General features: G+C 42.4%; 1 protein-coding gene across 3 annotated transcripts in view; it reads right to left on the bottom strand.

Annotated features, from left to right (window-relative positions):
* OSBPL1A (oxysterol binding protein like 1A) overlaps nucleotides 1-20888 on the bottom strand; it is a 78177-nt gene extending 57289 nt beyond the window's left edge. For all 3 annotated transcript variants that reach the window (XM_068396068.1, XM_068396067.1, XM_068396066.1), the window contains exons 1-9: nucleotides 20802-20888; nucleotides 15148-15270; nucleotides 10494-10579; nucleotides 8212-8286; nucleotides 6988-7099; nucleotides 5762-5847; nucleotides 2088-2232; nucleotides 755-822; nucleotides 623-667 (exon numbers count right to left, since the gene is read on the bottom strand). In XM_068396068.1, the coding sequence (XP_068252169.1) occupies nucleotides 623-667; nucleotides 755-822; nucleotides 2088-2232; nucleotides 5762-5847; nucleotides 6988-7099; nucleotides 8212-8286; nucleotides 10494-10579; nucleotides 15148-15268 (738 nt within the window). In that variant the 5' untranslated portion in view covers nucleotides 15269-15270; nucleotides 20802-20888. The remainder of the gene's footprint in view (nucleotides 1-622; nucleotides 668-754; nucleotides 823-2087; nucleotides 2233-5761; nucleotides 5848-6987; nucleotides 7100-8211; nucleotides 8287-10493; nucleotides 10580-15147; nucleotides 15271-20801) is intronic.
* Between the last annotated feature and the right edge of the window lie 3530 nt (nucleotides 20889-24418).

A 24418-nucleotide genomic window follows, 5' to 3' on the forward strand; every position in this document is an offset into this window, starting at 1 on the left:
TTATATTACAATTGTGAGTGAATACATAGGAAAATTTACACTGAAGAAAACTCCAAAGTCTTCAAAGATTTCATTAATGAACATAAAAATAAAGCATTCATGTAGAAGATGGAGAAAACTTTGTTTTTAACAAGGGAAAAAACACGATTCACTCGAGTATCAGAACAAGATTTAAACAAGCATTTGACTGACATCTTCCCTCTAAGTTCTAAATTTCCACAAGAAGGTGAACTTATGGCAAAATACTAGTTATAGATGATTAGAAAGTGAGACATCTATTCAGGAAAGGGGAAAAAAAAACCAAAAACAAAACACCACTACCTTTTTGCCCACCACACAGACAAGGCACAAAACTTTTACCACAGTGAAGCTTTGCCACAAAAATTACTAAGAAATGAAGAGAGATTTTAGGGACTGAGGTTAAGATTAGAGTGCCATGAATCTAGTAACTGCTACACTCAGCAAGTCCATACATAATTTATCCAATATATCAGATTAAAGTAAAGTCATTTAACAAATGTATTATTGAAAAGCTCTCTCATTCATCTACTCTCACTTAAGTAGAGAAAATGACATACTTCAAGATCTGAAAAGCTAATTTAGAACAGGAAATAAGACATACCTTCCATAGGAGACCTTCGTATCGTCTCAGGGGTTTGTTGATAACCTGCATAGAAATTAAAGCTTATGTAGGAATAGTCTCAACTGGAAAACCTTGGCAAGTGGCATTTTAAACGCGTACAAAAGTTCCTACCTTTCCAGTTTTACCTCCCAGGATCAGTTTCAGTTCCGCACCTTGGGCTAGATCAAGGGGTGTCTGATCTGTTTAGTAACCAAAACGAGGCATGAGAATTTGATGCATATAAACCTAGACATACTTAACTTAAAAACAGTCACACTGACACTGTATTTACCCATTAATGCTTGGTCTCACAAGCATCCAAGTTTATTTGGAATTGGGGGACATAAACTCCTCAGGGGCAGAAGACTAAAAAGGCTCTCGAGTACACAGAACTACCCTTCAGAGTTCTACTGGCTACAGAGGAGGCCTTTGCTCTTACTTAAGTTTCTTTTTGCACTTCAGCTATATAGAACAGTACAGAACATTCACAAATATCAAGATAAAGGCATCTTTATTCAGATGACAAGTACACAGTCTGCTTAACACCTACATAAAATTTTCCTGGATTTACTTCCATCAGAAGCCGCTTTCTGAACAGTCACTTTTTCTAGGCCACACCTTCACTCTTATCACTTTGTTACCTGTGTTCAGCATCAAGAAAACAAAAGCCAGGCACATTTCTGCACTGGTGCGGCCTCACCTTGAGTACTGTGTGCAGTTTTGGGCACCACAGTATAAAAAGGCTACGAAGATACTAGAGAGCATTCAGAAGAGAGCCACAAAGATGGTGAAGGGTTTAGAGGGGAAGCCGTACGAGGAGCAGCTGAAGTCATTGCGTCTGTTCAGCTTGGAGAAGAGAAGACTGGGGGGAGATCTCATTGCGGTGTACAACTTCCTCACAAGGGGAAGTAGAGGAGTAGGCGCTGACCTCCTCACCCTGGCAACCAGTGACAGAACTCGAGGGAATGGCAGGCAGATATGCCAGGGGAAGTTTAGGTTGGATATCAGGAAAAGGTTCTTCACCCAGAGGGTGGTGGAGCACTGGAACAGGCTCCCCAGGGAAGCAGTCATGGCACCAAGCCTGACAGCATTCAAGTAGCATTTAGACAATGCCCTCAGACACATTGTGTGAATTCTGGGGTTTTCCTATGCTGGGACAGGAGTTGGGACTCCCATGATCCTTGTGGGTCCCTTCCAACTCAGGACATTCTATGATTCTATGATTCATGGTTAAGACAGACAGCAGGTAAATTTTCTAGAAATGGGTAAGTTTATTGTAAGTATTTTGCTACAATTCTTAAGTCTCTTGCAATTCAGTCAGTGTTGGCCTTCCTTTATTAGTGATACAAAGCTTGTAAAGCACTAAGATTTTCCCTGAACATTGAGTGGTAAGTAACATAGCTTAGAGAAGCTGTTAAATTTCTGTCTCCTCTTAATACTTTATGTACTTTCATTTGGTACTCACCATTTTTGTTTCTTATTTTAGGGTCTGCTCCATTTTTTAGAAGTCTCAGTGCACAGTGTTTATGGGCACGGTATGCTGCACAATGCAACGGTGTGTTCCCCATCTGATCTGTACAGTTGATATCAGGTGGTTTGGGCTTGTTCAACTGGAAAAAACAAAGTTTTGCTTACTTATCAGTCTTCCTCCCTCTCCAGATGCCATGTTCATTCTTCTGAAAGTTAGCTGTTCCTAACTAGGGTACTTCAGTGTAGATCTGGCAACAAAGAGGGCATGTAGCAAGTGTTCACACAGAATCAACCAGGTTGGAAGAGACCTCAGGGATCATCAAGTCCAACCGTTGCCCTGACAACACCATGTCAACTAGACCATGGCACTAAGTGCCATGTCCAGTCTTTTCTTAAACACATCCAGAGATGGTGACTCCACCACCTCCCTGGACAGCCCATTCCAATGTCTAATGACCCTTTCTGAAAAGAAATTCTTCCTAATGTCCAACCTGAACCTCCCCTGGTGAAACTTGAGGCTATGTCCTCTTGTCCTATCGCTAGTTGCTTGGGAGAAGAGGCCAACTCCCACTTCACTACAACCTCCCTTCAGGTAGTTGTAGACTGCAATAAGGAAGGTATTACGAGAAGGGCAAGGACTACAACAATCAAGTGTTTAGCGAAAGTAAGGAGCTTCTCTTATTTTGCGTGCTCTACCCTTTCCACCTCTACTGCACACATGGAAACATTTATCCTGCACAATGGCACAGTGCCAGAGTTGCAGTTCAGTCATTTATATTGCTAGAATGGCCCTGCTTGTTTCTACTGCCAAAATCTACTGTTCTCCATAGAAGACTCCCAGTAACAGTCTGAAAGTTAGCACAGGCCAGTGCTAAATCCAAAACAAGTTTGCATGGCCACCCTGTTTCAAAGAGTAAGAACTTTGTACAGAAGGGTTGCAGACCTGCCAATCTCAGTGGCAGAGCTATCCTAGGCCATTTAGAAGCGCCTAGTACAGGCAGTCTGTTATACAAATAGTTTTGCTGCATTCTGGAGTCTAACTATTGTGGGAACTTAAGATTAGAGCAGCTATGTAACTGAGGAAACAAAAAAAAAATCTTGGACGAGTTTTACTTGGACATAAGTGTTTTGAGAAACTGACCCCATAAAAGAGAAGGGTCATTAAGCATGACACTACTGAGCGCCCTAAAATACCACTACACTTCTACTCAAATATGTGGCTATTGGATGTGTACATGGGGGTTGGACTAGCTGATCGTTAAAGGTCCCTCCAACCGAAACCATTCTATGCAATATCAGCCGTTATAGTTAAGCTGCCAAGCCAAATGGGACTGCCTTAATAGAAAGGCTAAGTTACTGTTAAGCAGTCTTCAGAGACTAGAGTCACAAGTGCGTGACAACAATTTTAGAGAAACTCAGTTTAAGTCTTCTGCATTAGCCATATGCTATCTTCGAGAAATTACTCCCTAATAACAGAATTCCCATGGCAGCAATTTCAGTTAGCATCAACAGTAACCACCTTAGATGTGCTTCAGAAATAGTCCTATAAAGGATAAACTGCTACAGCTGTTATTTACAGTTCAACTGAAAAGAGAACACAAGTCAAGAAGAGACAGCTTGTGGAAGTGTAACCTTATTCATACTGAGGTTAAATACTTGAGTTCCTGAGGATTCCTAGGTTTTAGCTCTTTCTGACCAGCTGTTTTACATCTGCCTTATCTCCACCTCTCCTGACTTCTTGCCTCCACACCTTTTAAGCCACATGCCTATGCTTTCATCAGCTTACACCTTGTTACAAGGCAATATTTTGAAGAAAGTTTCATCCATCAACTCATTGAGATAAAAAGCTCCCCAGTCATTTCAGTAAATGTACACTATGTTTTGGAGAATTCATGGGAAGAACACACTGGTTTTGCCTGAAGTAGACTAAGATACAGTAGCAGCAGAAAGGCCTGAAAATCAGTAGGCAAAGTATAAGGAGTTCTCAAGATAAAGGGCAGTTCAGAAGAGCTACATAAATTCTCCGCAGAGGTATTAACCTAAGGGTAGCGAAGTCAAGGAGGTTTACACCATAGAACTGTAAGTGAAGAAAGTTTTTTGGACTTCCTCAAGAGTCAGCAGGAGTTTTAAAATTGTAATTCAATGGTCACAGGTCCAAGTACTCACTGAAGGATTCCAAGAAAAACCTGTTACAACTTGACTTAAAAACTGCCTCAGGCTCAAAAATGTGGTAAGCACTTTGAAAAGTTTGAGAGGTCAACATATAGCTGTCCTCACATATACAGAGCTCCATGATACTAAATACTAAAAAAATCACTTAGAAATCAAAGTGTTTACCGGAAGAGTTATACTTGCATGCATGGTTACGTGCCACATGAGAGAAAGCACACTTCAATGACAGATTTCTATAAGGAGTCACCTTTTTCTAATTATTTCCACACCAGTTTAAGGCTTAGTCAGCAGGCATGCAACATCAAATGCAACAAGTGTTACAAATTACCAGAATCAAGAACAGATCACTTATGCCAGTGTGTTAATTACAATTAATACAATCATGCCAGTGTATTAATGCACTATTCTTCCACATCTTAAGTACTGTGTACAGCTCTGGTTCTCTCTCCATTTCAGAGAGGAAAGTACAAAAAGGACAAATAAGAATTACAAGGATTACCAAAGATTTAAAAAGAGTTTCCATGCAAGAAGGAGTTAGAAAGACAAGAGATCTTCAGACTAGAAGAGATAATTTTAGAGGAAGGAAATAAATTCTGAATAGGTGTTCACTTGAGCTTCTAGGCAGAAAAGTAAAGAATGTCAGATTTTTCAATTTATAAATCTCACATTTGTGAATTTTCCATTAGAAGTAAGAAGTATTCAGACTGCTTTGATGCCTTAAAAGGTATTACTAAAGGTGCTAACTAGGTAGAAAGTGTTCCATATTGCACGTCTTACTTCCAAGGAAACTCTTCAGGACTCTCAAAAGCTTGAGTTCAAGCACTGAGATCCTGCTTCAAAACCCAACTGGATACAGTCCTGGGCAAGCTGCTCTAGTTGATTCTCCTTTGCAAACAGGCATTGGACTAGATCATCTCCAGAGGCACCCTCCAGTCTCAATTCTTCTGTGATTTGCTTCTCCAATAGCCTAGCCTTACCATGCCACAGTGTTGTTCAGCTTAAATTACGAGTGTGCATGCACATGTAGTTTTCAAGTCCTGCTCAGCATGAAATTGTGTTGTGCAGATGACTGTCCATTAAAAACTGCAGACACTTCAGCTGCAACAGATGCTAGTGACAAAAGCTTCCTTTCAAGATTTAAAATAGGCCATACTGTGGTGAAAACCTAAGCACCCATGACATTAAGATATCCACAAAAACATAACAAGCTTAGGTCAGTAGATCTAGAGCCATTACACTGCTATTTACAACTAACTGCAGAGTATTCAGAAATCCAGAACATGAAAGAAGATGAAAACCATTGTTTTGCAGCCTCCAACAAGGAGGCTGGAAAACCCTTGAGGGTTCAAGCACCTTACCAACATAACACAGTACACAGCACTAATGTTCTTAAGTCACAGCACTTTGAAATGGAAGGCCTACTATCGTATGTTGTTATATTAGCATTATGGCTTGAACCACTAGACAGAGAAGTATTACAAACACTTGAATTCTTACCAAGGCAGTCAGTTTCCCTGTTTCCCCCTCTCTTGCTGCTCCTAAGAGTTCTTCCTCCAGTTTCCTTTCTTGTGTCCTTTCCACTGCTATTTAAAAAAACCTCAAATTTAAGGTCAGTCTCAATAAAGCAGCGAGTACGTTAAGTACAGCATTCAAGAAACTATATCAAAACAAGCTTGGAGAAACAAGAGTTTCCAGTATTATTTATTTGGGAGAGATATAAATGGAATATTTATTCAGAAAAGTGTGTATCAGAGAAAAAATATGTTCAAAAATATGTAATATTTGACAAGATGTGTGAGAGTGTATACACATGCACATATGTATGTTATTACTTCTTAAACACTTACAATCCAACCCCACTCCTTAGTAAAAGGGAAAACAAGGGAACTATATGACACCGCCATCAGATCTTCCCTGTGTTCTTTTCAGTTTGTCTTCTACTCTTGCTATCATCCTACAGAAATTTTATTCTTCTCTAACAATACAGCAGATGAGCAGCAGAAAGGACTGTAATCTGTGCACTTGCATGTAGAATCAGAAGGGAGATCACTTTTCACATATACAGTCTCTGGTAGTGGACGCAGAGCTTCAGCAGTATTTAGGGGTATCACATAATAATACCAGGAAGCAACACAGTTCTTTAACTCTCCAAAACTATAAGCAGTGAGCCTATATAGGTATTTGGACACCATCTCCCTCACCTTCAACACCTGTGAGGCAATGGAGGAAGTGAGGGGAAGGGTTTTTACTTTTTTTTTTTCCTTTTGACGTAACCTCTAAAACTGCAATAGCAAATCCTAAACTTGATCTAAAACTGGCTCCCCTTTGCAAAATGTTCAGAATTTTGCTCTTTCATGATTTTGTTGACACAAAGTCACTTAACTATTCCTGACTTGAGTTGTTCCTCTTCCAGAGAGCTAAGGCTTTGACTGCCATGTACCATTCAGAGCTGTAGCAAGGATTACCCCAACAAGACTGAAATAGTTACTTGAATAATGCTATTAGCATTCCTGATACTTAACTCTCCAAGCTACTTGCAGACATACTGTGAAAAAAAAGTCAGTACTGCAGACAAGAACCAAAAACTACAACTTTTTTCTTCCTAATGACCAAATTTAAAGAGAAAAATTCAGTTGAGCTTCTGTAACTTGCAAAAGAAAATCATCTTTCAGAATGTACAAGTGTTGAAAAAAAAAAAACAGGCTATGACCTATTAAAGTTACCTTCCAACATACTCCTTATGTCTTTATCATGAGTAACTTCTTTTGCAGTCTCTCCACTCCCATTAACAATAGAAGTATCAGCATTATGCTGCAAGAGTAACATCACCACCTCCTGGAAAACAATTTGAAAAACACTGCTTATCTGTCTCTGTTATGGCAAGGCCACAATCAGGCTTTCCAGCTATTGACATCCTGTAAGATGAGCTGTATAACGACTTCTCACCACTGCTGACTTATGAAAACAGGAAGGGATGTTTTAGAGAGATTGAAGAGTGGAATTAACTGCAACCTTCTCTCTCACATCAGTCAGGCTGAAGGAACTAACAGGACATTAGTTACAGCTGAACAGACCCGCCCCAATTTAAAAGCTGGTGTACCTGGTGTGAATGCTGAATTTGACACGTAAAAATAGTACCATTTGCTCTTCTGATAAGAGACTAAGTAGTTGCTCCTTCAGAAGGGCCAAGAGGTTATCCATAGAGGTAGTACTAGTTTGGGAATGATGGTGGCATGTGGGGAACAATCAAACTAGTCTCACATTACAGGCCTATAAAAAGCTCTTTAGTTCTTGTTTTCTGTGAAGAAACAGCACTTCCAGACACCAAATGGACCAGCATGTCCTAATTCATAGTTTTTTTTTCCCCCCTCCAGAAGCCACTAAGATTAAAACAATGCGGTTTCTCTCTATGTAAATATGCAATTAGCTAGGAGGAACAATCCCTATTCCTTTTACTGTATCAGACACACTGGGCACAAACACAAATTAATTTGTTGTAAAATGGGAGATATTTATACTCATTTCCACATGTTAATTAGCACCTGCAGCTAGAGGTAGTGCTATGTTTCAGCTTTTTCTCCAGCACACAGCAGAAACAGAACAAAGGCAGCATCAGTTAGTTACGCAACTGATGCACGCTGCTACAACAGAAGACAACTACTATTTCTTTCTGCCTGCCAGCAAAATCTTCAACAATAAAAAGCTAAAAAAGATATGACAAAGTATACCAAGGAAAATCATGGACAGGTCTTCTCCTGTCTTCAAGATATTTGTACCATGTTTTTGTTTTGGACAGTTATACCAGCTAGTTCTCTTGAACACACTGTACCAAAACAGGTAAGCCATTTTTAGACATGTAAAAACATCTTTTTTGAAGTGATCTTATTGCTAGTATTTCTTTAATAATTCTATGATTGAGGCTTAAAAAAAAAGCAAACATACTCTACCTTACGTCCTGTGAAAGCTGCACGATGGAGTGGAGTGTCCCCCATGTCATTCAGCACATTCACATCTGCACCAGCCTAAACAACAAGACCAAAAGACATACGAATGTCCTTGAACAAGAACTACATAGCTATTCCCTTTGACTGGGGGAAGTGGGAGGACAGTACAGGACACTAATGTAGGCTGCGTGGCAAATCAGATCAGAACTGTAACACAGCCATCCTGGAAACAAAGATAAAGTACATATGTAAGATTCATAACCAGCATTCTATAAACCACTTCAAAAAATGAAGTCTCCTGCATTTTTTCCAGACATCTCTCTCACTTTTGAGAACAAGGTATATAGAACACAAATTTAACACAGGGGGTAGAGGTGGTGCTGGTTTGGGTTTTTTTTGGGGGGGGGGGGGGAGGGGGGTGGGGTGGTATAAGGTGTCAGGAAAAAAACCCAACACAAAAAAACCCCAAACAACTTACTGAAGGGACTGCAATGGAACTGGATAACACGCATACACATACTATTACAGATGTACACACAGTAGCACCAGTCTCCTGGTGCTCCTGACTTAACAAGTGACATTCTCTCTAGGCACCTATTGCTGCTCTTTCACTTGAAGTAAAAACTTCCATGTCAGCATTAAGATGGTACCATCTGAAACTTAACCTTTCTTCTCCTCGCTTTTATCTTCTACAATCTTTGTCTTGAATCTCTTGTCACACACTTTGTCCATCCCGTACCTTTCCTCTGAAAGGAAGACTACATGCACAGGCATTGTTCCAGGAAATAAAGAAATCCTACCCTTTTCTTTAAGCATTTCTTCTACACCACTTTACCTAACCTCTCAAAAAGTCAGAAAGTGGGCAGGACATGTTAGATCACATAATCTAGCCAGATCACTGCTGCCTGCCTGAAGTTAACTGATGAACCTGACTCTAGTTCCAGAGCTGTTTCTGATAATATCTTGTTCACTCGCTCTTTGAGCACAAAATCTAGGCACAAGTACACAGAGACACTTATATATGCCTAGCTTTCAGAGGTGCACAGCCTCCTTTGTTATTCCACTCATTCTTTAAACAATACCCTTTCAAGAGCCCTATCAGTGAAGAAGAAAGCACGAAGTTAAATACATTCTTCCAGCTCTGGAACTGTTGATAAATGCATGAAGTGACAAAACTTTACCTTTTGCTTTAAGTAGCCCTCTTGGACTGAGAACAGCATTATCTGCAGAGCAGGTGTGTAGGCTAGAGAAGAACTCATGGAAATATCAACTTTGCTCCCTGCTTTAGTCACAGTTATGGCTGGTAGCCTTTTTTCTGAATGAAATTCAAGTTTAGATTAGCTGCCTTTGTATTTGAGGCTGTTTAGCATGTTCCTGCCATCTACAGCAAAACCTTTCAAACAGGAATAGGCTATAATACAGTTAGGGTTGATTGAAGCTACCCTGAGAGCTGAGTGTTAAAAAAAAAACTCAGCCAGAAACAACTGCAAATGCAGTGCAGACGTGGCTATGAAGATACAAATAGGTCAGCTTTGACCACAGAGGTTTATCATTTCGAAGTTCATCGCACAGTTCATTATTTCAAAGATGTCAGAAAGAAATAGTGAGTCAAACTACATTAGCCTGTGCCTGAAAAGAAACACATACAAGTTACTTTGCACAGAATTCTGGACATAATTTTATGCACAACATCCAATTATATAACACAGATTTTTTTTTTTTGCATTTGAAACACTTTAGACTTTCCTGCAACTCAGTAACTGAAATTGCCTAAATTATATACTTTATGTACTACAGTAAGCTAGATCAGGCCCTTGAAACATTTGCATTACTACTATCAGATGCTGGCTTACTGTATGCAGATAGCCACCGAGCTTGAAAAGGGCTGAAGCTTTCACAACTGCATACCTATATACTGTATGTCTTTAATTCCTGTATTCAGATGGTTACACAGACAAACACACATACTTCATGAGAAAGTTAGCTAAGTACCAATAGCTGTAATCACTGTTCAGAGTAACAGCTGTATACTACTGTATAAACTTCCAGTGTCACTATTTTGGGTCCTTGTAAACTGGGCTGATCTTAATACCACAACTATTTTATTCCTTAGTTTTAACAATCTGCTTAGTTATCCCTATGTTACATGCAGATAAACTGTAGGAGTGGCTCCGCCTCTCTACAAAGCCACCTTTCTTCTATCACAAAAACCTGAATAAATACTAACTGCTTCTAGCATAACAAAGAATTTTCTGCCTTATACACAGAGGCAAACAGAAATATACCTTCAGCAAATCCTCTACCACAACAGCATGTCCAAAGTAGCATGCAAGGTGAAGAGGTGTCCAACCCATATTGGATTTACTTCTGCCTAAAAGACAAAACAGATAAATTAAGTTTTGGTCACACAGTACAGAAAAGATCTTGTCAGATCTTCACTGTAACAGAGGAGCAAGGAGGCTGGAAGCATCAATACTATTCACGTCATCTGAATTACTAAATCAGGATGCAGTCTGAGAACATTAGATTCAAACCTACAAAATCTTTCTGAAAGGAAAGTCATATAGTCTGATGGAGAATAAAACTTTTGTTTTCATGTAATACGTTGTTCTTCAACAGCAGCAAGAAGCTTTAGTTACTTTCATTCACTATGAAAACAGCACATGCAAGTACATGTTTCTCTTGTTTATCAAAAACCAGTTTGGTTTATCTGATTTTATATCCTGCACACAAATGAGAGGTAGGACAACCCATCTTTCCAAACATACGATTCAAACAAAAACTGGTGGAATAGCCTAACGATAGGGTTTTTTGTTCTCTTGTGCTTCTACTCAATTTTAAGAAAGATAGCCTTACTAAGTATCAGATTTGAAATCTTTGTGCACTGCAGAACTCATGTACCATCTACAGCTGCAAGCCTCCACAGGAATGATGAGCATAATTAGGAAGCAGGCACAGAAGCGACCGTGCAACGGAAACTATCATGTATGCTTTAGAGCATGACCTGGAAGACTGGCTGTACGAATGAAATTCAAGAACTGTCCTACAATCACTCTTTAAAAGCAAGATATTAAAAGTATTAGAGTTTACTAATTTAACAACTTATGTTAGTTTCCAATTACAACACTCAATTGTACTAAGCAAAGCTGGTTTGTGCTTTGTTTTTACTAAGCAACAGACCCGCAGCACTCCAAGTGCCACCTAAAAGCTATCATTTTGTATTTGGAAGCAAAATGAAAATGAGGCATTAGAAACGGTTTTGAAGTTACCGCCACCATTAAGTTTTCCCTTTTCACATATCCTCAAGCATTGAAGTCTGGAACATGCATAACGTAAGTTTGCCCTGAGGGGACAAGCCACTAGCACAAGGGAAAAGAGAACTCCTGATCTTGCAAGTTCATCGTTCTTTCTGCTCTCATATTACAAATTAACATTAGAATGTAGTTCACAGATGAAATATTTTCCCCATTTCTTGTAATTGCTTCCAGTTAAAATTTCTGCCCTCTGTTGGCTATTTTGTTATTTGGTTCTCTTTCTTCTCAACTCCTGCTGTTGTTTCAACCCCATATTTAGTAGCTTCTCCTCATATCCCAGTCTGGCCTACAACAGAGCTCCTGCCCCATGTGACTGATGGGCTCAAGTAGCACAGAAGATAAATACTGTGTGTATCACTAATTCTGTGGCTACCTATGCTGGACAACATACTAAATGGACACCACTCACGCCTCAGTCTAGTAGGGAAGAAGGTTCTTTCAAAGAACACAAAAGAGCTCTGAGTTGCACTGAATTCATACAATTAGCCCAAGACAGTCATTAGTTACAGCATTGACAAGACAGTGCTGCTGCCAAGAAATTTGGTCATGAAAAAAAAAAAAATCAGGAACCTGGCCAGATTTGTAGTTCTTACTGAATAAAGTGCCAGAGGCCCTTGTTTTGCATCCACTCAATGTTTGCATTTCTGATGTTAGCTCACCAGTTATTTCTCAAGCTCTTGAGGTGTTTGCTACTTCCCTTCAAGTGACCACAAGTGTTTTCACTTTTTAATTATTATTTTGAACCAGGACATCATTACACTGGGGAGAACGCAACGATAGGAAAGTAGAAAAAACACAACAAAAAATAATTCCCCTGCCCCCAGTTCTTTGCTTTGAAGTCAGTTAGCTGTAAGTGTTACCATTTGTTTAGAGAATGGAGACAAATTAGGCAGTCATCTCCTGGTTGTGGTCTGCCAGGCTCCTGTGCAGTCATGCCAAAATATAGATTTGAAAAACACACTGTTGACCATTGACCTTATTTTACAACTTTCTTACTTTGCAAAGTCCTAGCTATTCTATTTTCTTGTATTTAAGGAGAATAAGCCAACATAGCCTTAGAAAATATGATTGTTTTGGATGAACCCCAGGTTTAGTGCTGTTTTAATGTGGATGCCTTCTTTTGAAACCAGTGAACTGAGAAAACTGGAAATGGAAATTCACACCACTTGGCTGAATTCGCAAGTGTTGACTGGCTAGAATCCAGTCACAACAGAACGAAGAGGAGCCTGGATTGATTTTCTCTTCCTTCACTTTGGCTGAAATCAGGATGTTTGGGATCACTTTTGTGAATCTAGAGCACAGCCTCAGATATAACCCTTGGAAAGATAAGACAGGTTTTACAAGATGTTGAAGGTAGGCTTTGACACCCAAGCACATTAATGTGCCAGACTTATGTCTCCCAAGGCATGCTCTGGGGGAAGTTCACGCTATCTCCAGTACAGCCTCCCACCTGCCCCAAAAGAACTTTACTCCAAGCCAAGTGCCATTGCCACATCAGATGCAAGTCCTGAAGGAATTGCTTCAGCATTGAAGACATTCCCTGTACCCTGACTTTCTAGGGATATCTGATAATCCAGAAGATAATGACAGAAGGACAAGAGGCTGTAGGGAAGAGAAGGAAGACTGAGCGTTGCAAAAAGTCAGTTACAGTCTACAGCCTTATTTTAACTAATCATCATGTGGTTGTGCAATTACTATCTGGTAGTACCTAACAGATCAGGATTTGTAACAAGACATAGTGGTTTTGGCAGTGAGGGGGCAGAATGGCAGGGGTAGTTATACTGCAGAGGCTGACTGGCCTGAATTTGTCTTAGACTATTTCCAATGGGGTACTCTACAGGTACAAAGTGATTGAAACAATCAGTCTCTGAAGAGTGACTGTGGAGAACAGAGGTTTAACTCTGAAGTTTCACACAACCAGAACAGTTCCCCAAGAGAACACTTATTTACACTCCTGTCTCCTCTGACATTTAGAAGAACTAGAACTTAGATTGCATATTCAGAACTATTTTGTTCAACCTAAACTATCACCAACATATTCCCTCTAGTTTCCTAGACCTCCCATTAGCAAGCATGTATTAGTTGACTGGCCATGTATTGCTGAACTAGGAGAGTAACAGCTAAGCACCATCTTTCCCTTCATTAGCTGAGTCTCTTCTACCTAGCTGCAGACTTTCACAATATTAACACTTGACTTTGAGCAGGAATGATGACCAAAAGCGAGTTTGATTGATATAATACAGAATGGCAGATTATGCCATTTCATTATGCTTTCTTGACTTCAGATTATGTTTAGGAACACATCTGAGGAGCTCTGAAATCTATTCTAAGCACAAGAGACTTCAGCAAATTATTTATGGGTACTGTTGCATGAATCTCAAGGTATTTGTGTTCCAGCTGTTTAGGCACTACACACAATGTCATGGATATTTGCAAAGGACATACTTGTGAGGGCTGAGGACTCTAGCTTGATCCAGCTCTGTCTAGTTCCCCTTTAAATTATGAACTAGCTCCCTGAAGATGAAGTATCAAGGGTCTGGGTTTTACAACTTGTTTTTTGGAGGTGAACACATTAACTATTGGGAAAACACAGACATGGCTGAGTAGTCAAACAAAAGGATGAGTAAACTGATGAATAAGAACTAGAGTTGGGAAATGGATAGAGCTTGTTCAGATAACAGGCTTCCCTGCTCTTTAGGGCAAGGTGTTTCCCTCCGTCATGGCTGAGAGGAAGCATAGTTGCTCTCTCCCCTTCCCCTCTGCAGCACTATCTTCTCAGTGCTGCTTAACAGTTAAATGCTGAACAAAGAAATACCAGCCCATGTAGAAAGAGTGGAATACACATCCACTTTTTTTGAAGGAACTAGAAACATACTCATGTAAATAAAGAGAAACAGAAAGCTACTAAATTAATAAAAAAATATGGTAGTCTGCAACTGCTAACAAGGTTGCAAATCCAGCCCCAATTTGAAGTTTTAATGCTCAGCAAGTTGCTTAGCTGTAACTATGGTAGCTATGCATGTGCAAAACTTTAATGTTGGCCAAAGACCCAGACACAGATGACTGGCAGTTTTACTTTCTTTTCCCAAGTAACCTAGTATACTGCTAATAGTAAAAAGTATAAATTTGTTCCAATCATTCCTGCAAGGGGCAAGAGATGTAGCTGCTCCTAGTACATGATTATGAAACATGGGCCTTAAAAAAAAAAAAAAAAAAAAAAAAATCACACCCAGCAGAGCACAACCTAACCTTCTCTGCAGCCTTGCTGGAGACTCTTTACCTCCTTGAACCATCCCATGGCACCACAGTCTGTTTTGTTTAATATGATAGAGCTCCAAACTTGGCATAAGCATGAACACAGGCAGAAAGAGGTACTGATTCTTTGTCTTGTTGACATTTCTAGATTCTGTGAATTATTCTGAGGTTTTCTGTACATTACAATTACCTGTAGTCTGCTTTTATGATCTCTCCCCTAAGCAAGTATGGCCTTAAGAGTCACAGTTGTATATGTGTTTTTATTACTCTATCAAGCACTTCAAAGAAAGCAAGGTTATGCTATCAGTAACAGTTTCACTACTTGTGGCTTCAACAGTGAGATCACAAACATTTTAGGAAGGCTACTAACCTTTACAGTTGATATCAAAGCTTATTTCTCCTTTGTTCATGGTATCCAAAAGCTGTTTAACTTCTTCAGCATTTCCATTTCTAGCATCATGGAGAAGCTGCTGTTCTGCTTCAGTACTCATCTCTAATAAAGATATGAAAGAATCAACTTTGAAATCTCTTATGCTGCTATAAGTTACGGCTTAATATTATGTCACTTTTCTCCCTTATTTAATATTAACAGTGGTATGAGAAAGAGTTGTTTCCTCTGTGGAACACATTTAATGTGCAAGCTGTTTTCAACTGTCCAGCACCCAGTCATGCCACTAAGAGGCATTAAAATTCCTCATACAAACAAAGCAGTTAAATGACAAAATACCCATGTTTTCTTGCTTCTTGGTTTTCTAGGTTCTAAGTGTGCCTTGAGAGTTGGAACTGTATGCCACAAATGAGGCAAGCTTTGCTACAAGCATAACGAGCAAGCGTTTACTTTTTTCCTCGTAAGGTTTTCACCTTTACCCCTTAAGGTTTCCACAGGCAATAAGAAAAAAAAAAAAACAACATATGTATGCCTTTTAGTGCAAGTGTTTCTTCAGAATTAACTGAGACTTATTTTGACTGCCAACCCTGGGGAACAGAATCCATCTTCACGTGGTGGGCCTCAGATACGCACCAGTGACTGACACATCAGCTCTCCAACTCAGATACCTGACCCTCTCCAACCTTGACTTGAAAGGGAGCCAGATACTCAAACTACTTTGTAGATTTGACCTTATCTTTAAGCACAATAGTACAATATAAAGAAGTTAACACAGAACTGTAAAACATAACTAGCATGCTCATCTTACCATTTCTTTTGAACTACAAAAAAAGGTACATTCACATCTTTCAAAGAATGGAGAAAACAAAACCTCTTATCGCTATTTTTACAGCTCTCTACTAGACAGCGAGTCTGAGACCTTTGAGCAAGTGATACTGCTACTTCCCAGGTCTCTCACTAAATACAGTTATTAAGCAATGTCTTGACCGATCTTTTCACACTGACTGAACCACAAGCTGAAGCTGGTTTGCCTTTTTTTTTTAAAAAAAAAAAAAAAGAAAAAAGAAAAAAAGAAAGCTATTACAACAATTAGACCCAGAAGCAGCACAGCTCAGCACAGGCAAAACCCAACTTTAATGTCCCATCTAAATACACTGCTTTTAAGAGGTGTCAAGAAGTGATTTTAAAAGCAGCCTCAAAGGACTGTGCTGTAATACACCATTTATTGCTTATAAAAACAACAGTAAAAGAAGAGATTGCCCAAATTTACTGTCTCCATTTTAGCATCTTCACTTGACACACTAGGTTTACCAGATCCTGCAGAATTTAGATTTCTCAAGTCAGTTAATGATTGCAAAGAACATTACTGGCCTCACAAAGTTAGCTTTCCCATACTAGCAGTGGTTTTGATTGGTCCCACGAACTGTTTACACTCTGCTGCACTGGACTGGCAGCTTGATTGCACCACACACACAGCTAAAACAGATGCAGGGAGCTCTTCGACTACTGTAAGATGAGAAGCCATTCAGCAAGAAAAGAGACAGTGAAAACACTGGGTAAGCAACAAAAAGCCTGTAACAGTGACAGATCTTGTAATCTTCAAGACTGCGACAGAAGCCTAGAACAGGACAGACTGCCAAAGCGCTAGCAATAGAGAAGCGAATTTTCCCCTACCTTTTGCTCAATCAGCAAAGGGAGAGAGGAAATCAGTTTCCAAAGAATTTGTGAGAGACTAAGTAAGCCCTTTCCAGCACGTTTCAGAACAGACTGGATCAGTCACCTGTAATCTACCACAGACACAGGATATAAATGCCTTCTCCAGCAGTGGTTAGACAATACTCTCGTTTGTGCCTGCTTTTCAGTTCTACTAGAAAAAAACAAAACAATACTAGTCCTTCTAGCAATCCTTTGAGCCCTGAAGCTACCTTCTCCTTTAAACAGGAGTCTATCCACTTGCCTGAGGCAACACAGCACAGTCTGTTGTTACTGGGGCAGGTGTAATTTTCCTCAGTGAACTAATTCTACCAGTGTCTGGAGAAAGATCAAAATCAAATATGTTACTTATTATCAGTCTGTAATATTTCTCTGAAGCTGAGTGACACTCTTTCAGAGGGATGCAGAATGCAGCACTGATAATCATACAGACAAAAGCTAAGAGGATAGTTCGAGCTCATTTGGCTGACCTACCCATCAGGGATGGGAGGAAAAAAAATGCAAAGCTCATCCTTCACTTTCATTCCCTCCCACACAATATTTCTTTAGTGATCTCTCAGATGAGAGAAACATACTCCTATCATTACCCTATATCATTTGTCAGCATCCCACATACACAGCAGGTATGAATAGCAAAGCAATTTCAACACATTAAGAGCCTGCAGTTTCCATTTGATATTGATGAGAAGGAAGAAAAGACTGCTTGGGAAGTGAACCAAGAAGCTGATCCAAATGCACAACCCTTGTATGCAGCAAGGCCAGTTACGTACATGAACAGAATCTTAAACAGCTTAAGATACACAGAAAGCTGAATCACTGTGTAAAATTACTTGCATGATTTTTCTCCCCTCAAGTAGTCATTAGATCAAAATCACCGATTTGTTTGTACTCTTACAGCAAATATTAGCAGTAGAGTGACACACATAGTAACATGGCTAAGAAAGGTCTGTCTGCTTCACTGGTTTAGCCCCCAAAGACTTCGCTGTTTAGGCCAAGCCTCCAATTTCAAATACACTTTGTAAGCTTGAAGCATGCAGTGATGCAGAAGAATGACTGTCTGGCTATTAGCCATAGTTAGAAGTATCATTCACATGAAAACATTCCTACAGTTGGGGCTGGAAAGTGAATCTGCGTGCAGTTACTCATCAGACAAGTGAATCAGAACCTAAAGTTTTATCTAACAAGCTAAATGAAGTGCCTAAATGAAGTTGGCAGCAAAGGGGATCTTAACAGAACTTAGCATAATCGTGAAAAGACTGTTTTAAGCAACGGAATTTGCTCTATAATGAAGACGAGCAACCACCAACAGAAGTTTGAGCAGCAAGTTTAGAGTATGAAAAGAAAACAATACACAGGCACTCAAACACTATGCGCTCACAACTGTACTTCCTACACCTGCATTCCCCTGCAGACAAGAGCTTATTTGGTCACATGCCCCACCACCGAAAGAGCCCCAAAACCCCCACCCGCCAGTTTTGAGGTACTGAGCCAGAACATCAGCACTGAGGGAGAAACTTAATAGTTTAGTCTGGATTTATTAGCCATAAGATACTACTAGCAGGTTAATCTATATGAATTGTGCTGCCTATATGCAAAGCTACCAGCCACTTAAGAGAGCGGACATCTGTTCAGCCAGTGGTGTTGCCATCATTACCTTATTCCATTAATAAGCTGATATAGGTTAAACTGCCTTTCACAGATAATCTTTATGCCTTGTGCTGTTGAAAGGCTCATAGGGTAGTCTCTACAATCACTGGTATACCATGAGAAAACACCACAAGAACAATATTGAGTGCCTCCTATACAGCTGAGATGTAACTGCAAGGCACTTCCATTGAACTCATTAGGACTACAAAAGCAGTACTTGACTTCTAATTGAATCTTATCCTGTAGGAAGGTATAAAGAATAGCATTGAGATGCTCCACTTTTATCTTCTATGAGACCTATGCCAGAGTGGTGATCTCATGCTATTACAGCATCTGTCTTCACACGGCGGTTGTTTCCAATGCAGAGTAGAGAGCCCAGGTTACTATTCTGCCTACACGCCTCCTTAATAAAGCTTTGCAGAATACTTTGCCATGAAAGGCCACATAACTACCAATACACTAATTACCAACTTTACCCAACTGCTAGGAAAGAATCCAAGAAAAAAAAGCTGCTTTTCTCACAAAGTGGTCTACGAAGACCTGAAGCACCATCCCTGACTGTGGGGCAGCACTATGGATAAGACCCATTTGCTTTTGCTTCTATTTCTTCTCCTGCTGAGGCCTCCTGCCACATACACAGCCCACAACAGCGACAATACACACTTACCAGAACATGGCTGGTTTTCACTCTGCTGCAGCATGATAAGCAGCAGCAGTACTGGCACTGCCCAATTTAACATTAAGGCTCTGAGTCAGCAGCTACTGGTTACATAGGAAGCTTTCTATTCATGACAAATAGAAAGGTTGGTAAAAAGCACAGCACTGGCTAGTATTTCAAGAGATCTCCCTCTAGCAATGAAAACTAGATTCCTGTAGGAAAGGATGATACTTGCTTAGGAAGACTTCTTACATGTCCCAGCACGCATACATTATGAAGCGATGCTTGTAAAGGAGGACAAAATGCACCAAACCGCACCAACAGACAGAACCTGTCTACAAACCCACACAACACATTGCACTGACAGGAGTTTCCCCAAGAAGAAAGAGTTGCAGTACTAGAAGCACGAGTGATGTTATCTAAATGGAGTTACTTTAATCTTCAGTTAAAGGGTTCTAGGAGGTAGAAGGTGAACACGCTTCTGTGACACAGTCTTATGATACTTCATGTGAAAGCACCACCTATCTAAAATAAAGTTACTGTCTGCTCAGTAGCAATTAACATGTATGCAATAATACAATATCTGTTCAATACCATTGCCAAGGCAAATTTAGACTAATCCTTGTTCTTAGGCATCTCCTGGCTCTTTTCTGCACATAGTTTAGGTCTGTTACATCGAAGACTTACTTTCAGCCCAGGAGCTCTGAATAAGCTTACCACAGCTAGTGCTTGCACCGTCCCAAGTACCAAGAACTTCAGCAGAACCACTTGAAGTTCTCTACGTGCGTCTGGAACCGAGCAGTTCGTTTCAGCACCGGTAATTAAACACTTTTGAAGGCAACAGGCTCATGCGTCACAGCAACTGCACTTCTCGCCTATGGGAAACGTGGACTCGGAGCCCGGGCGCGGATCACCACACCTGGAGGCACCCGCCACCTGCCTGCAGCTCCGCCGCAGCAACGGGGCAGTTGCAGGGAGGAGGAAGGGCCACCCGCGCACGGTAGCGGGCACCCACGCCGCCTCCCGAAGGCCAGAGCCCCCCGCCCCCGGCTACCGAGGCTGCCTCTGCTTCGGCTCCTCAGCCTCGAGCCCAGCCTTCCCTCGGGCCGCCCCCCCGCACGGCGGGCGGCTCGCTGGGTCTCGCTGCGAGAGGCTCTGAGGGGGGGAAGCAGAGACACCCCCGCCCCCAAACACAGTGACGGCGCCTGAGCCGGCCAGCGAGCCGGGGTCCTCCGGGGCGGGCGGCCCGGTGGGGGCGCGCACCGCCTCCCGCCCCGGCAGCCCCGCCGCGTCCCCCGCAGCCGGCTCTGGCTGAACGTGGCGCCCCCTCCCGCCCCGCGGGTACGGGCGGGTCAGCGGCGGCTCGGGAACAGCCTAGGGAGCAGAAGAGATAACAACGGCAGCAACGAAGCCAACACCGCAGCGGCTGGGGCGCGTCTCCTCCCGTTCCCGTGTCCCCCCGCCGCGCCACGGAAGAAAACACGCCCGGGGCGGGTGGGCTGACCCGCCGCCAGCCTCGCCTCGCCTCGCCTCGCCGCTCTGTGCAGATCCCGCCGCCGCTGCCCACCCCGCGCGCGACGCTCCCGCTCCTCTCCCCCCCGCGCTGTGTTATACGCACCGGCCCTGCACGTGATCGGCGGCAGCGCCTCGGCAGGCGCGGGCCGCTCCCCCCACCCCTGCCGCGCAGGGCGGGCGGTGCGGGCTCCCGGAGGGGCAGAGCTCCGCCCCTCCGCCACGGCCCCGCCCCCTCGGCCCCCGCCCCCGCCCCCGGGGCTGAGGGCGGCCCCCTCGGCCCCCTGACAGGGCTGGGTGGGAGTAGGCGGCGGAGTCATTACGTACGCGTGGGGCCGGTCCCAGGGCTCCGCCGGGGCCTACCCGAAGAGCCAGGAGGGCCGAAGCAGGGCCCCGCAGGGGACCCTGGGCCCGCCTGTTTTGTGGGGGAAACGAGGCCCCACCAGGCGCAGCCGGCGGCGACCGCCCTTCCCAGGGAGGGACAGTGACGGCCCTGCGACCCCGGGGCTGCCCGACAGATGCTGTCGCTCGGGTTTGCCTGCCGCCGCAACCCGGGATGCTGGGTGGGCGGCTTGGGCTCCCCCTGCCCTGAGAGCACCCTAGCCCCCGCCTCTGCTGAGGGGAGCTGCGAAAGGGCGCGGAACAGGCGGCGGGAACGCGAAGACGCTGACAGACGTTCACAGAGGCGTAGAGGGCTTGGACCGAATGGCCTCAAAAGAGAACAGTCAGAGCACGAGAATGATGTATCCCCAGAGGGTAAACAGGGTGTCCTTGGAAATCACGTCAGTCTTGTATACAAATGCGGTGTAAGAGGAAATTGTGAATACACACACTACTAAGAACAGCATTGCCAAAAGCAGCCTGAGAGAGCGAGAGATTGGGTACTACTGGGGACAAAAAGTGACATTCTCCCTTGGTTCAAGACCCTTTGGTCCACCACTCCTTCCTATCTGTTCATTCTGCCCTTACTCATTCTCCACTATGCCTTTCACCTGAAGCCAATAGCCGGCACCTTGTTTTTCTGCCTTCAGCACCTGAGAGGGGTTTTGCATTTTGAAAGCTCCCACAGTGCCTTTGAAATCCTGCAGGAACTTATTAAGGAAGTAGGGAAGCTTTGTGGCATTGAGGCATGGCTGAGGCTGTGTCATGTGCAGAAGGAGGGCTGCAAAGGCAGGGCAGGAGCCACAGGTGCCATGAGAAACTTTCAAAATATTAGGATGAAACTTCTGTTCCAAAAGTGGGCAAGTTTAAACTTGAGCAATTCTTGTGAAACTCTTGGGACATAAATAATGAGGCATGCTTTACTTTTCTGTATTGTCTATAACTACATATATTTTAATGTTTTAAGAATGAAATACCAGATGAAGAAAGGAACAGTTCCCCCTTTACTGTGTTTACTTCTCCTGCTTTTCATTACTTTGAGTTAGTTTATCTTCATTAAGAGCCCTGCTTCCAGAGATGCTTCAGCAGTAAGTATATGACATCTGAGAGGCTTTAGTGAAGGATCACGTTGACTTTCTTTCCTTAGGAGCAGGTCTTCAAGTTGCTGTCCTCACTTTCAGAGCACTACCTGTTTCATGCCCCCATTCTTATCTTTTCTTATGCTCTTGGCCACTGGTGTCAGTCTGTCTAAGCTTCTTTCCCTTTATTTCTTCCTCTTGCTTCTGGCTTTGAGCCATCTTTCACAATGCTGTAACTGCTCCCACCAACCTCACAATAAAATCAGGCATCCCTCCCTTTCCCTATTTTGTATTATGAAAACAGGCTGAGACAGCTGGAGCTGTTCAGTCTGGGGAAGAGAATGCTCTGGGGACACCTTATAGCAGCCTTCCAGTACCTGAAGGGGGCCTACAGGAAAGCTGGAGAGGGACTTTTTACAAGGGCATGTAGTCATAGGATGAGGGGGAATGGTTTTAAACTGAAAGAGGGTAGATTTAGATTAGATATTAGGAAGAACTTCTTCACTGTGAGGGTGGTGAGACACGGGAACAGGTTGCCTAGAGAAGTTGTGGATGCCCCATCATTGGATGTGTTCAAGGCCAGGTTGGATGGGGCTTTGAGCAACCTGGTCTAGTGGAAAGGTGTCCCTGCCTGTGTCAGGGGGGTTGGAACTAGATGATCTTTAAGGTCCCTTCCAACTGAAACCATTCTATGATTCTATAATTATATTTACATACACAAATACTATATAAAATATTTACATTATTTCCTCATATTTATTATCATTTTTGTAATAAAATAAAAGTATCAGCAACCCCCTACTCTATAACCTGTTGCGATGCAGTACAGAGCTTACAGCACAGAGCTTTACCCTTCAGCCAGCCAGCTATACTGTAGCTCCCTGTGCTGCACCAGGGAGCAGGGACAATGAATTGAGAGGGACTGTGCAGGGTTTTTTCTGAATCTCAGTTAGAAAGGCCTGACAACAAATGGCTTCATAAAATATCTGTTTTAAAAAGACAGAATAGCGAAGAGTAATACAGATAGAGAGTAAATCTTACGTCCCTTCAGATGCTGTGAACCCCCAAGTTCCTGCAGCTTTAGACTGACCCTCGATGGACTTCTCCCACGGCACACTGCACACTGCACAGATCTTATCCGTGGAGGGAAGCTCCTCCTTGGTCATGCGAGCTATTTTAATTTTCTTACAAGAAAACATAAAGGATGTTCACATGAGAACATCTTGCTGCATTTCTAGCTAAAGGCAAGGCCACGCAGGTGGTGTAATCACCTGCACCAAGTGGGAGCTGCCTGCAGGCTCCTCTGTGACAAGGAGCTGGTGGTGTTTACCCTGCAGCCAAGCATTTGTGCACCGCAACACAGCCCTGAGGGCAGCCCAGCACAGACCTGGGCCTGCTCAGTTTAGCGGTACTGTGGATCACTGACTCCTGGACGTACAGTGCTGTCTCGCTCAGGATCACTATGATCCCCCTGCTTCCAGTGTCTTCAAGGAATGTCTGTTCTTCACTGATGTTTTGCCTCCTTGCACATCCCAGACAAAACCCAGTGCATTTTGAAGTGTGTAAATGAGAAAAACAGTGTTACTGATATCAAGGATCCTTTCTGTTTTGAGCATATCTTTTATCTTTTTTTTTTTCACGTCTTTCGTTTTTCAGATAACCTGCTGAAATCAGTGGTGCAGAAAGGATGAAACACTTCCCATGTTAGGGCTGAATGCACTGGCAAACAGCCTTGCACAGAACTCACTGAACGGTTTTGTCAATGATTTTCACAGCATAGTATATTTTACATCATCCCATATTCTGGGATGGGGCAATGGGGCAACCTGACTGCAGAATTCAAAGCTGTGAAGCCATAACACTTCCTGAGGAGAACCTTATTTAGGGAGGGTGCTTCTGCTGGGTGTAGTGTATAATCAACTAGTTGAATTCATTGCTGCAGGCAATAAAATCCTATGACTAGAAGTATTTCAGCTGGAAATTTTGAAATAATACCACTCTTCATTGCCATTACTTGAAAAAGAAATAACCACACTATTGTGGTTGATATCATTAGCATCTATGCAAGCCAAGATGCTGATCATTTCTCATTTTGCAAGGTACCATTTGCAGCTGAGAGAAGACAAGCAGTACCACCCCTTTCCGCCCCTGCACCGCTGACCTAGGTTGCTCGTGGTTTATCCAGGGCTGAACTAAGAACTTTTGGAAAGCATTTGAGACTTGGAAAGGGACAAGGATTTACTGGGCACTTATATTGCTACCC

Source organism: Nyctibius grandis, chromosome 3 (assembly GCF_013368605.1).
Source record: "Nyctibius grandis isolate bNycGra1 chromosome 3, bNycGra1.pri, whole genome shotgun sequence".
NCBI lineage: Eukaryota > Metazoa > Chordata > Aves > Nyctibiiformes > Nyctibiidae > Nyctibius > Nyctibius grandis.